The sequence below is a fragment of the Thamnophis sirtalis genome, unplaced genomic scaffold, assembly GCF_051295495.1.
Source record: "Thamnophis sirtalis isolate CommonGarterSnake01/CBP01778 unplaced genomic scaffold, rThaSir2_p1.2 scaffold_12, whole genome shotgun sequence".
Classification (NCBI taxonomy): domain Eukaryota; kingdom Metazoa; phylum Chordata; class Lepidosauria; order Squamata; family Natricidae; genus Thamnophis; species Thamnophis sirtalis.
Window position 1 is genome coordinate 12,223,364 of NW_028261392.1, and position 13,580 is coordinate 12,236,943.

At 49.9% G+C, this 13,580-nt stretch overlaps 1 protein-coding gene across 1 annotated transcript in view; it reads left to right on the top strand.

Annotated features, from left to right (window-relative positions):
* The first annotated feature begins 1,352 nt into the window (after nucleotides 1–1,352).
* KLF5 (KLF transcription factor 5) overlaps nucleotides 1,353–13,580 on the top strand; it is a 37,191-nt gene continuing 24,963 nt past the window's right edge. Inside the window, exons 1-3 of the mRNA XM_087726249.1 lie at nucleotides 1,353–1,718; nucleotides 5,363–6,224; nucleotides 7,030–7,089. Coding sequence (XP_087582375.1) covers nucleotides 1,512–1,718; nucleotides 5,363–6,224; nucleotides 7,030–7,089 — 1,129 coding nt within the window. The 5' untranslated portion in view covers nucleotides 1,353–1,511. The remainder of the gene's footprint in view (nucleotides 1,719–5,362; nucleotides 6,225–7,029; nucleotides 7,090–13,580) is intronic.

Sequence of the window (13,580 nt, forward strand, 5' to 3'; positions counted from 1 at the left end):
TTTGCAAATCTCCAGCATCCTTGACTACATTTCTTAAACTGAAATCTGTTCTCCTATGGAAGTTCTTGCAGGTAGTTGCAACTGGAGGCTGAAAATGTTGCTTCAGTTGGGGAATGTATTGATTGATGGTGAACTTTTAACAGAATAATTTTACCACAATAACAATAACGGTCTGGCTTGGATGGAGACTCTTTGGAAGGAAAATCCAGCCCTAAACGGAATACACACGTTATTCTGTTTCTAATGTGTAGGCAGCTGCCACCGTGTACACCCATTTGGAAACCCGCTTTTGATTATTTTCTTTCGACTTTGTGTGTCATCTTCACAGACTGCAAGGGTGCAGAAGTTCCTCCTTGAAAAACAGGCCAGGAAACGCGGTTCAGTGGGCTACCTTTGGGACAGCTGGCTTGTTCCGTGTTAAATCGATCGTGCTTAAAGCACTTGGCGGGGCTCCCCAAAAGCTCCGGCCGAGCGCAGAACTGCGGTCCTGGGAGCTCCGCTCTCGGTAACCGTAAGTCTCTTTGGGCGGGGGGGGGGGGAAAGCAAACAGTCCCCCCCCGGGACTTCCTTAACGGCAGAAGGTCCTCGTTTTCCGAGGGGTTCACACTCCGTTTCTTTCATACCTCGCCTCCGCTCCGGCAAAAATAATAATACGGGAGTGAAACTCCCGGGGAGCTCTCCGTCCCTTGGGCGAGGGGCTTCCTCTCTGCCTGCCAGGGCCGAGGGGGGCTCGCACTCACACGGCGTGGGGCAGGCCAGCATCCCAGCGCACCGCCTGCTCTCCCGCCTTGGCACCCAGAGCGCAACCTAGGGCCGGGCTGAAGCCCCATATAACCCTGAGGATCCCAGCCCAGCGCTCCGGGGAACTCAGAAGCCAAAAGACGCCCGGGACGGAGGACCAAAGAGAACGCCAGCCCAGCGGGATCCAGCGATCTCTCCCGCAGCCTGGCAGCGCCGGGCTCTCCCAGCGGGAAGTGGGACTCGGCGCTGCTGCTGCTGCTGTCTGCGAGCGGCCTGCCCTGCCTGCCCGATGCCGCTTCTCCCAGCGGAGGGCGGCCCGGCAGGCGGAGAGGGCGGACTGCTGGCCCCGAAGGGAGGAGCCGCTGCCCAGCACTGGGGGTGGCGGGCAGGGAGGGGAGGGTGGCGGCCCGCCTGGCAAGAGGGGGCGCTCTTAGCCCCTCCTGCTGCCTGCCAGCCAGCCAGCCAAGCAAGCCTCCCCCCCTCCATTCCTCCTCCTCTTCTCCCCAGTGCAAGGCAAGGCAGGGCGGGGCGCCGGCGTGCCTCCTCCTGGGCGGAGGCCTTGAAATAGAAGCGGGCGGGCACGCGTCGGGGTTCACCAGGAGGGAGGGAGATCTCGGCCAGGTAGAGGAGCCCGATGCGCGGCGGCGGCGGAGGCAGCAGCAGCACCACCAACAGCAACAGCTTCAGCAAGAGGCGGAGGCGGAGGGCGTGAGCCGCGCAAGGGCGGGCCAGCCGCCTTCATTCCCGCAAGAGCTGCTCTTGCTTCCCCCATGGCTACCCGGGTGTTGAGCATGAGCGTCCGCCTGGGGCCCGAGGAGCCCGTCTTCGCGCAGCTCAAGCCCGTCTTGGGCGGCCGGGAAGGCTCGATCTTTGCTCCGCCGGCTCCAGAAGAGCTCAAGCCGCCGCCGGCTCCTCCACAGCAGCAGCAGCAGCAGCAACCGAACGCTGCCCGGATGCCCGGCGAGGAGATGGTGCAGGTGAGGAGGAGCCCGCCCGTAGGGATTGGCGGCGGCGGCGGCGACGGCGACTCTGGGATACAGAGTTCCCCGGGGCATGGGCAAAGGGCGGGTGGCCGTCCCGGCCGCTGGGCTGCTTGGGTGTGTCCCGGCCTCGTCCGAGCTGGGTGGGGCAGGCGGGCGAGCGGAAAGGAAAGTGAAGGGAAAGGAAAGGGGAGGGGAAGGAAAGGGGAAGGGAAGGGTAGGAAAGGATGAAGGAAGTCTGGGAAGGGAAGGGAAGAAAAGAAGGGAAGGGAAGAAGGAAAGGAAAGGGGAAGGGAAGAAGGAAAGGAAAGAGGAAGGAAAGGGAAGGGGAAGGGAAGAAGGAAAGGAGAAGGGGAAGGAAAGAGGAAGGAAGCCAGGGAAGGGAAGGGAAGGGAAGGGAAGGGAAGAAAAGAAGGAAAGGGAAGAAGGAAAGAGGAAGGGAAGGGAAGAAGGAAAGGAAAGGAAAGGGGAAGGAAAGGGAAGAGAAAGGGAAGGGAAGAAGGAAAGGGAAGAGAAAGGAAAGGGGAAGGGAAGGGAAGAAGGAAAGGGGAGAGAAAGGGAAGGGAAGGGGAAGGGAAGAAGGAAAGGGGAAGGCGAAGGAAAGAGGAAGGAAGCCAGGGAAAAGAAGGAAAGAAAGGAAGGGAAGAAAAGAGGAAAGAAAAGAAAGGAAAAGTTGGTGTCCCCTCTGAGCGTCCCGGTCTTCCGTGTGTCCAGACGGCTCATTTGGCCCCGGAGCAACCGCTGCTTTCCAGGGACTCGTCCCAAAAAGGGCTCTGCGCCCCCCTCCCCGCTTGGGCACAGCTTTCTTTCCCGAGGATGACCGGACGGAGCTTTCCGTCTCCCCCCCCCCGCCCCCTACCACCACTGTTTCAGCCGCTTTCGGACCTGCGGGCACCTGGCCAGCGCGGCCGGGCTCCGCGGCTCCTCTTTCCGCACGTGGCCGGGCGCGCAGGGAGCTGGCTGGGTGGCGGACGGGCGGGCGGGCCGGGTTTCCCCCTCGGCTTGGCCCGGGCCGAGTGCCGGCGCTGGCTTCCCCGGCGCGCTGCCCCTCCCTGCGGCGAGCGCGGGCGGGAGAGAGAGAGCGAGAGAGCGGCGGCAGCTGCCACCTCGGGTGCCCGGCCTGGCCGAGCTAGCGGAGGCGGTGCGGGCTCGCGCGCCCACGCAAAAAAGTCATTTTAGACGGGGCCGGCCGGCTGCCCTTTTTGGAAGCGGATCCCCGGCTCCGACAGCTGGGCGGGCTAAAGTGGGAAAAGCCACAAGTCCCCTGGGACGCGCTTGGGCAACGCCGCTTCCACTCGGAAACCCCCGTGGAGAGTTTCCCCCCGCGACTTTTTTTTTCCTGGAGTGGGCAATGGGGACCCCTTAAATGGCTGTGGATGAAGGGACGGGAAAGCCGGTGGGTTCTTGCAAAGCTGGGAAGTGAAAAGAGACTGGCTTGCCCGCGACTTTTGCTGGCGACCCCCTACTCATAGGAAGGTCTAGGGAGAATGGTGCTCAGGGTGGTCCAAAGACTTCCTTCTTCTGCCCACCCCCAAGCCCACTCCCCACTTCGCCCCTCTGGGTGCTAAGCAAGAAGGCGGAAGACCCTGGGTGGTCTTGGTTCGGACAGGCGGGGCGGGCGACCGATAGGAAGGGGCTGGCTTGGAGTGGGAGGCGAGGAAGCCCATTCTCAGCCCTGGCCCGGCTGTTGGGGTTCCGGAGGGGAATGCGGGGTTCCTAACCCCGAGGTAGAAGACCGCCACTGCTGGCTCTCGCTGTCCGCGGGTCCTCTGGTTCAGCACAGCGGCTTGGGTGGTTTTAAGGGGTCTCCGAGGCAGGAGCTTTCCCGGGGCAACTGGGGTAGGTGGGTGGGTGATCAGAGGTGGGTGGCAGCCTCTGCCCCGCAAAACGAAGGGAATGTCGGGTGCCCCGCTGAAACCCGCCTTCTCCGAAACCTCTGGTCAGGTCAGGCTTCAGGATCTCTTCCACCCCGGCTCCTGCCCTCTCTGGAAGTTGAATCCCGAGCCCTCAGGTCTTGGGAAGGGAAGGCGGCAGTCCTGAGGAAGGAGCCTTCCCGTCCATCCCGGTGGGTGGGAAAATGTCGAAAGAGAGCCAACCTGGGGAAAGCGAAACCATCCGGATTTTGGTGGCACGCAGTGACGTTGGTTTAAGGCATTGTCTTTACTTCTCTCAAACCAAAATGTTTGAGGACTCGCAGTTCACTTCTCTCGCAAGATTTTACACCCCCTGCCCGTTTGCCTTCTCCCTGTAGGAGAATTGTTGTCTTCTCTACAAGACCCCCGTCCATAAAAGTGACACAAAAGTAGCCCTACGATTTCCTATTTGATTTTATTTCTTCCTTCTCAGATATAAAACGTCTCTCTCTATTCTGCCTGCCTGCCTGCCTGCCTGCCTCTCCCTCTCTCTCTCTCTGTGTGTATGTATACATATATCTCACTATATCTATCTTATCTATCTATCTATCTATCTATCTATCTATCTATCTATCTATCTATCTATCTATCTATCTATCTATCTATCTATCTATCATCTATCTTTATCTATCATCTATCTATTGTCTGCCTGCCTGCCTGCCTGCCTCTCCCTCTCTCTCTCTCTGTGTATGTATACATATATCTCACTATATCTATCCTATCTATCTATCTATCTATCTATCTATCTATCTATCTATCTATCTATCTATCATCTATCATCTATCTGTATCTATCGTCTGTCTATCGTCTGTCTGTCTGTCTGTCTGCCTGCCTGCCTGCCTGCCTACCTACCTACCTACCTACCTACCTACCTACCTACCTACCTACCTACCTAAATACCTACCTACCTATCTTCCACATCTGTCTATCTACCTATCGCCTATCTATCATCTATCTATTTACAAGGAGGGGGACAACCTGAATGGCTTAAGATGCCAAAGAGCCCAAGCCAGCAGGGTGTCTGCATTCTTGGAAGCCTTGATTTTTTTAAAAAAAAAATCCTCCAGATGAAGTGTAGGAAATGGCATGCGGTGCTTTTTTAGAGCTTTGCCACCCAGTTGTATCACTTGCTATATTTAGCTTTCCAAGATAATGTATCTAATAGTTTAATTTTCACTTTTGATTTTGTGTACCGAACAGCTTTAATGAGCTATTCTTATCATTCGCTCTGCCTCTTCTTGAAGGTGTAGTCTGGATAGGAAGGTTAAGCATGCATCTTTTCAATGTTGAGATCCTTCTGCCTTGTGCTTGCTTTTCTTAAAAAAAAAAATGCGAATTTAAAAACTTTCCATTTGGATTGGATGATGGATCTCCTTTGGGGGGGGGGGGGGGAATGCAAAACTTAAATTCAAAACCTGAACAATTCCCGAAAATGAGTCCTGCTGGTGAATTTTAATTTTAATCTTTGTTCAGGCTGCTATATTCTCAAGGTAGAGGCATCTAATTCAGGAATAAACTGGAGTTTCTTTGATTAGCTTTTGGGTGAATTTTCTCTATTCTTTGTACTTCTGGATAATGAGGGCAGATCGAAAGCGTGGTGTAATTTGTAAGAACTCTCATCCTGGGCTCGATTTTTGTAATGTGTTGGAGATGCATAATGGTTCCAGTTTGTAAGCTTACGTCTCTCTCTTTTTGTTCCTCTTTTTGGCTGATTTTGTCCTCATCCAGAGCCGATGCGAGATGGAGAAATATTTGACCCAGCAACTTCCTCCCTTGCCCCCACTTTCCGAGCACAAAAAGTACCGCCGGGACAGTGCCTCGGTGGTGGATCAGTTCTTCACCAACGGTGACGGTGTGCCTTACAGCGTCAACATGAACCTCTACCTGCCGGATCTGTCCCAGTTGAGGACGGGCCTCTTCAAAGCCCCGAGAGGCCCCGCAACCCACATCAAGACAGAGCCGGTCGGTGCCTTCAGCCACCAGAGTGAGGCAGCTCCTGGGGTCCCCAACTCCGCCCAGGCTCTCCCTGAGTTTACAAGCATCTTCAGCCCCCACCAGGCTCCGGATGTCAACAGCCTCTTCATCAAGCAGGAGATGTCTGCCTCCGATCTAGGCCTCTCTGTACCTGGGCCCCAACAGGGCCAGCTGTACCAGCTCCTCAGCTCTCCCGATTTAGACCTGCCTAACGGGGCAGGGATGGACTCCCTTAGCAACGTCTCCCTGTCTTCCTCCATGACAGGCCTGAACACCCTCTCTCCAGCCATGCCCCAGAACTCCATGAAACAGTTCCATGGGGTGCCTCCCTGCACATACGCCATGCCCAGTCAGTTTCTGCAGCAGCCAGCCACCTACTTCCCCCCTTCGCCGCCGAGTTCGGAACCTGGCAGCCCCGACCGACAGGTGGAAATGATGCAGAATTTAACACCGCCTCCGTCTTACGCTGCCACCATCGCTTCCAAGTTGGCCATCCACAACCCGAACTTGAATGCGAGCATGCCCATGAATTCGCCGAGCATCCCAACCATCAGATATAATCGGAGGAGTAACCCCGACTTGGAGAAGAGGCGGATTCATTACTGTGACTACCCTGGTAAGCTTGAGGAAGGCGGAGAGACAAACTCTCCGAGAAAGAGGCCCTTTTGTCGCTAGAGTCTTTCCAGAAACCCTTTCCAAATGTTTTTTTTTCCCTCTTGTGCAATGTGCCTGCCGATCTGCTCAAATAGAGCCTTTTGCAATCTGGTTTCAAAAGAAGAAAACATTTAATAAAATAATGCACCTTAAGCACATGCAAGGTTTAAATGTAAATGTAGCCAACGCCCTAAGCCAGCGTTCCACATCTCAGACCTGAACATTCCTGTGAGCTTCTTGGCTCAGAATGATGGGAAATGTAGTTCGCTTACTAGGATGGGGAAGACCAGCAGTCATAGCTACTTGAAGAAAAGTGCGTTCACTTTTTTTTTCTTCATGTTTTTGGCTGCGTTTCTGCTCCTTGATATCTTCCCCCCCCCCCGATGTGTGTCTTCCCAGACAGATAACAGATTCTGTTATGTGTTAATAACTGATTTTTGCTGTAGAACACGCAGCTTATAAGAGAAGTGGATAAAACGAGAGGTGCGTAATTATAATATTCTTGATTGATTAACTCAGCTTGCACGTTTAGGGCAGGAAATGTATTGAGCTGTAAAATTTAGGTGTGGTTGATTGCGATTTGTTTGTATCTCTAGCGGCTCTCTCTTTGCTCTGGGCAAAAGCTAGAAAATTGGAATGAATTTCTTAAATATATTAGGGCAGCCATTAGAACTGCCAGCATCATTGTGGTTTTATGGTGATCGTTTCTGTTTTCTAGACATAAATGGGCTTGATACTTAATATCTCTTTTTGTTTTTCTATCTTAGGTTGCACTAAAGTGTACACAAAATCTTCCCACTTAAAAGCACACCTGCGAACTCACACTGGTACGTGTTTTTTTTTTTTTACTGGTTATGATTTTTTTTTATAAGTATACGTTAGCCATCCTGTTTTTTTCTCTCTCTGGTTTGCTTGAAATGGTTTAACTTGATCTGCTTGAAACGGAGGGTTATAAATCAGCCACGCTGATCACTAAAATGAAGGACACTTTTAAGCTTCGGAAAATAAAAGGGTGAATTTGAACAGTGTATAAATACTGTCTTTGAAGCTCTATTAATTTCCATACACACACACACACACGCGCGCACACACACACACGACCAGCTGAATTATGTTGTCACTTAATGCGTGCTGTCATCTTTGGATCAAATCTCTGTGCATCAAACCTTGGTTTAACTCCCAGGAAAACCATGACTGCGGCACGTGCTTAGGGGTCATGCTGCAAATCTCAAAAAGGCCCTTACCCTCACTCATTTCGTAAAAAAATTTATTTCAAAAAAATTGGATTTACTGCCTTGCCTACTGCCTTCTGCTCAGCGATAAGGCCTGCATCAAATTAAATCAACGATAAACATTCCTTTCAAGTTCCATTCCACGATAAACTTTTCTTTCTTTCTCAAGTTGACTGGCTGACACTCGGCAGGTGATAAACTTGACGAAGTCTGTTGCGAGATTGCATGCATTGTCAAACAGGTATTGAGATTGCATACATTGTCAAACAGGTATTGTCGGCTGGCTCCGAACACGATTTGGGAAGTTTAGCAGCTCCCCTTCTCACGAGGGACTTAAATGTTTGGAGGTGGAAGAATAAGATGAAACCGGGCAGTGTGGCCAGTTGATTTCTGCAGATGTAGGTTTTTCGGGGTTGATTGAATCATTCTCTGGCATGAAATGTTTTTCAAAATAGGTAGTGTTTTGCCAGATGTTCTTTCGTGCAGAAAACAAAACCAATTAAGTCTCTGAAATATGTGGTCAGATCAACCAGGGGAAGAAACCCCTGTCAGTTAATGACTCTGCACAGATTTGATCTAACACCCAGAATCATCTTAGAAAAGGTTTTAAAACATTTTGAGTGACAGTCCCGAAACTTTTGTTTCAGTGGCAAAGCAATTTTGAGTTGTCGGAATGGTTTTGATAGCTGCAGTTTTCTTTTTTTTAAAAAATGCTGGGTTTGCAGCTGAAATGGCTCCCTTCTTCGCCCTCCTTGCTAAGAGCTGAATCTGGTTTTTAAATGGGGGAAAAGATCAGACTTTTGGCTTCGTGTGTAAAACAAGGGCCCGTATTCAGCGTCCGCTCATTGTGGAATGACTGAAATATCTCCGGGCAAAGAGTTACTATGGAAATGAAGTTTTTTCTGATAAACTGAAGTCCCCCGTTCTCTCTCAAAGGGACCAAAGCACAGAGAAAAGGTTAAAAGCAACAGTCAAAGTTTCCCAAACATTGTTAGAAAAGGTTTGCTGAGCCTTGATTTCCTCTCGGGATGAGCAATTTTGTTCCTCTAGGCCCGTCTCTCTTTGCTGTGTAGTTTCGGGCGGGTTGCTGTTGAAAAATTGGGAATATTCTTCCATGGGGTGAAGATTCCTGGTGGGCCTAGACTTATGGTGACACCCAGTGCAACCTAATGTGGTCTTATTGTTGTTTGTGTCACAATCTTACTTACTTGAGCTTAACACGGCCTGCAGAGGAGGTCAGTCTGAGTTCAATAAACCATGGTTTATATTTATTTGCAAAATGTATTGGCCATCCATCACAGGATAACTCGAGGCGTCTTACAATGTTGTTGTTAGTTGCAAAGTCGTGTCCGACCCTTCACGACCCCATGGACAATGTTCCCCCAGGCCTTCCTGTCCTCTACCATCCCCTGGAGTCCATTTAAGCTCATGCCTACTGCTTCGGTGACTCTATCCAGCCACCTCATTCTCTGTTGTCCCCTTCTTTTGCCCTCAATCTCAACCTCTTCTCCAGCGAGTCCTTCCTTCTCATTAGGTAGCCAACGTATTTGAGTTTCGTCTTCAGGATCTGGCCTTCTAAAGAGCAGCCAGGGTCGACCTCCTCTAGGACTGACCGCTGTGATACAATATCACATTGTACATAATGCAACCGTACAATATTATGGTTAAAAGTACCTGATCTGTCACTGCTTATACTGGCGATCCCAGGTCCCTGGGGGATATTGGCTAGAAGTCACTGATCTATGTGGGCCATCCACTCTTTGTCTCATCTGAGTTGTCCAAGAGGCTTCTGTCTCTTTCGGTTATGCCCAAATGAATAACTTCCGTCAATATGTAGGGAGGACTGAGAACCTCCCTCTCTGAAAAAATGGAAGAGCGAAGGTGGCTCTGGCTTCCGTTTCACCTGCCTTATGCAAGGAACTACTGAACCTTGTATGTATTTGCTTGCTGGAGGCTTCTAAAATTTGGGAAAGATCTTGTCCCTCCTCCTTCCATGGCAGCTACAGGGATGAAACTGCAATTTTTGTCCAGGATGACTCTGGCCCTGATCCCAGAATTATGTGTGGGAATGTCGTACATCTCTCCTTTTTTGCCAGACTGCAGATCCCATCATCCCTGGCCCAGAGCCCCGCGGTTGGGAGCAGGAACGGTTTCATAATATGCACGGCCTGCATTAAAAGCTTCTGCAAGTGTTTCCTTAACCCGTGGCTACTATAAATATTTGGGTGCAAAATGTAGTAACGTTTTTTTTCTTCTAAACTTGAAAGTGGTGTCCTGCGCTCTAGGAAAAAGTTTGTTTAAAGAGTTGGCTAAAAATAAACAAAAGTGTTGGGTTGTTCAAGCAGACTGGTAGACCGACTGTTGGAATGTTAAAATGCCTTACAGGTAGTCCTCGACTTACAACAGTTCATTTAGTGACCGTTGAAAGTTACAATGGAACTGAAAAAAAGTGACTTATGGATGTTTTTCACAGTTGCGACCTGTGGTCGCATGATCAAAATCCAGACATTTGGCTACTGAGTCATATTTATGACGGTTGCAGTGTTGGACGGGAGGGGGTCATGTGATCCCCTTTTGCGACCTTCTGACAAGTAAAATCAATGGATTCGCTTAACAACTGGGTTACTAAGATTTCAACTATTGGTTCGCTCAACAACTGAGGCAAGGAAGGTCATAAAAATGAGGCAAAACTCACTTAACAGCTGTCTCACGTAAACCACAGAAGTTTTGGACTCAGTTGTGGTCGTAAGTCGGGGACTGTCTGCATTTTGCCCCAATTCATTTTAATTGTGCATTAATTTTAAAGAAAAGATGGTCCTTGAGTTATGACCATCGTAGGGATTGGAAAATTTGTTCTTAAGTGGTACGGCGATCAAATGAAGCACATCCCTTAACCATACCTGACTTTGAAACCTTCTTTGCTGTGGTTTTTTAAGCAAATCACTCTGGTCGTTAAGCAAGACGCCACTTTGACTGGCTTGGAAGGTTGATCACTGGATGTGGCAACCATCATAAACAGATGCCAGTTGCCAAATTACCCAAATCACGATCGAGAGAGAATGTTGCAATGATTGTCAGTGCAAGAACTGCTTGCAAATAACTCTTCTCAGTGCCGTCGTAACTTCAAAGGGTTGCTAAAAAAAATAGTCATAACCCGAGGACTCTCTGTAATCCAAAGCAGAAATGTCAACTCAAAAAAATAATAATAATCTATGACTGAACTGATAACTTTGTGTAAGAGACAATTTAGCTCAAGGCTGGCTTTTAAAAGCAAACCATAATCTCTGCTTTTTCTTTCACATCTGGTGCAATAAGCCAAATGTTTTGATGTCCAAATTATTATGGCTCTGTAGACACTACGCCCAAAATCAACTGCATTTTAGGTTAGGTGTGTGTGACTCCTGCCCCTTTGTTGTATATTTTTTGTCTTCGGGATGTGGTTGCAGTGAAAATAATTTCCACGGTCCAGCTCTTACTCACCTGGGCTTTGGATGGCAATGATAAGATTTCAGTAAAGGAGAATATTTGTAACTCAGGGTTGAAATGAGGGCTCCTTGGTGCTCTCTGACTGCGGTTTGTTTCTTTGCAGACATTTCATTACTGAACTGGGTAACATCATCAATTGTTAGTACTAGTACCGATGATGTTATCTAGCTTGGATAATCAAACATCTGCAAAGAAACAAGCCAAGCAAATCCAGTGGTGAAATTAAAGAAAAATTACTACTGGTTCTGTGGGCATGGCTTGGTGGGCATGGCAGGGAAAGGATACTGCAAAATCCCCTTTCCCTCCCCACTCTAGGAGAAGGATATTGCAAAATCCCCATTCCCTCCCCAATCTAGGAGAAGGATACTGCAAAATCCCCATTCCCACCCCACTCCAGGGGAAGGATACTGCAAAATCCCCATTCCCACCTCACTCCAGAGGAAGGATACTGCAAAATCCCCATTCCCACCCCACTCCTGGGGGAAGGATACTGCAAAATCCACATTCCCTCCCCACTCCTGGGGGAAGGATACTGCAAAATCTCCATTCCCTCCCCACTCCTGGGGGAAGGATACTGCAAAATCTCTATTCCCTCCCCATTCCTGGGGGAAGGATACTGCAAAATCTCCATTCCCTCCCCACTCCTGGGGGAAGGATACTGCAAAATCTCTATTCCCTCCCCATTCCTGGGGGAAGGATACTGCAAAATCTCCATTCCCTCCCCATTCCTGGGGGAAGGATACTGCAAAATCTCCATTCCCTCCCCATTCCTGGGGGAAGGATACTGCAAAATCTCCATTCCCTCCCCATTCCTGGGGGAAGGATACTGCAAAATCCCCATTCCCTCCCCACTCTAGGAAAAGGATATTGCAACATCTCCATTCCCACCCCACTCTGGGACCAGCCAGAGGTGGTATCTGCCGGTTCTTCGAACTACTCAAATTTTCCGCTACCGGTTCTCCAGAACCTGTCAGAACCTGCTGAATTTCACCCCTGCTGAAAATCTATTTGCCCAAATGCGCTGCTGTTCCACAGGTCTCCATCATGGCTGATATTATAAATGGAAAATCACCATGCAGAAAAAAAAGAGGAAGAGGAAGAGGAAGAGGAGAGAATTGGAGCTTTCAGAATAAAACTTGGTTTCAGCGTTTCTACCCAAATGCCAATTTGTCCGGCATATTTGCTTGGCTTAACTCGCTTTTTTTTTTTCTTAACAGGGTTCTTAATGAACCCCTGCAACTTGAAAGCTTTCATAAATGTAGGTCATGAAATACAGGTTATTAAAAGTTTTGTGTGATACTCTTTCCAATCTCCCCAAGGGCTTTCGCAGACCTGTTTATCCGGCTCAACCTGTTCTGTAGTATCTGTGGAGGTCCATGAGTAGCTCTCGGTCTTCTGAGCTATTCCTCTTAAATCTACTGTTATCCGCCCTTCTTGGCAATCTGTCATTTTTTCTTTCTTATTTTTTTTTAAATTTAAGCCCGCAGCCGTGACCGAAGACGTGTTTGGAAGTCGAAACGGAAAGTGTGCTGCTTTCTTTTGTGTGTTAGAAATCCTGCCCCCCCCCCCCCGTCTCATGGTATTTATTTAGGAACCTGTCTCCACCTGAATAGCGTTCAGGGACTTCAACGGCATTCTTTTTGCAAGAAGGAGGCTGAAGGGCCAAGCGGTGGGGTGGAGTTGGGGAGCCGGTGGGCAGGGCAAACGGGCTGAAGAACCTGAGTGTTCTGACCGAGGCTTCCCAAGAGCAGGAAGCAAACTCCTTGTCCAGACAAAAACCCCTTTTATTAATTGACTGTGAATTCTGCTCATTCACAACCAGCAAAGTCTTTCAAGGGAGGATTTAAAGTCACAGACCTTATCTGGCTTGGAGAGCTGCCAGGCCGATAGCTGCAAAACCTGGCAAGGAGTCTTGGAGAGTCACAAACCAATTAAAAGAACTAATTGTCTCCTGCAAACTCCACTCCCCTTTCGCCCCTCTTTTATTTCCTCTGGGTGGGGCCATTCACTGTCCACCTGTGGCCTTACTCCCATGTCGACCCCTGTTCTTTAACTGTCCCCTTTGTCTGGCAACTCTGTGCATGCAGACACTGGGAACAGGATCCAGCTGTTCGTCTGCCTCACTGATGTCTGACTCTGAAGGCAGCTGATAACTGGTATATGGCTCTGGCTCCCTCTCTGCCTCCGACACAGAGCCCTCATCAGAGCCTTCCCCAGACTCCAGGAATGGCCCATGTTTCTCCCCAACCTCCTCACTGTCCGAATCTGCTACCAGCTCTCTGGCGGGCCACAACACTGGGAACCAGAAAGGTTGTCACCTTGCTTGTCTGGGTGGTGGTGGTGGCAGGGATGGGCTTTGAGATGGAAGCTCCAGCCAGTCTGCAGATGTTGGCAGCTGGTTTCTGTCTCTGATTTAATCTCCAAGGAGTAGCAACTAGTGCCTTATCTTCAGCCTCTGACAAACTTCACTCTGATTCTTCTGCCCTCCAGGAGAAGGGATTACATCTCCCCTCATCCTCAGCCAGCATAGTTGCGGTGGTTGGAGGGCGACGGGCATCCCTCAGCATCTCTGATAAAGGGCTCCAGACTGGGAAGGGCTG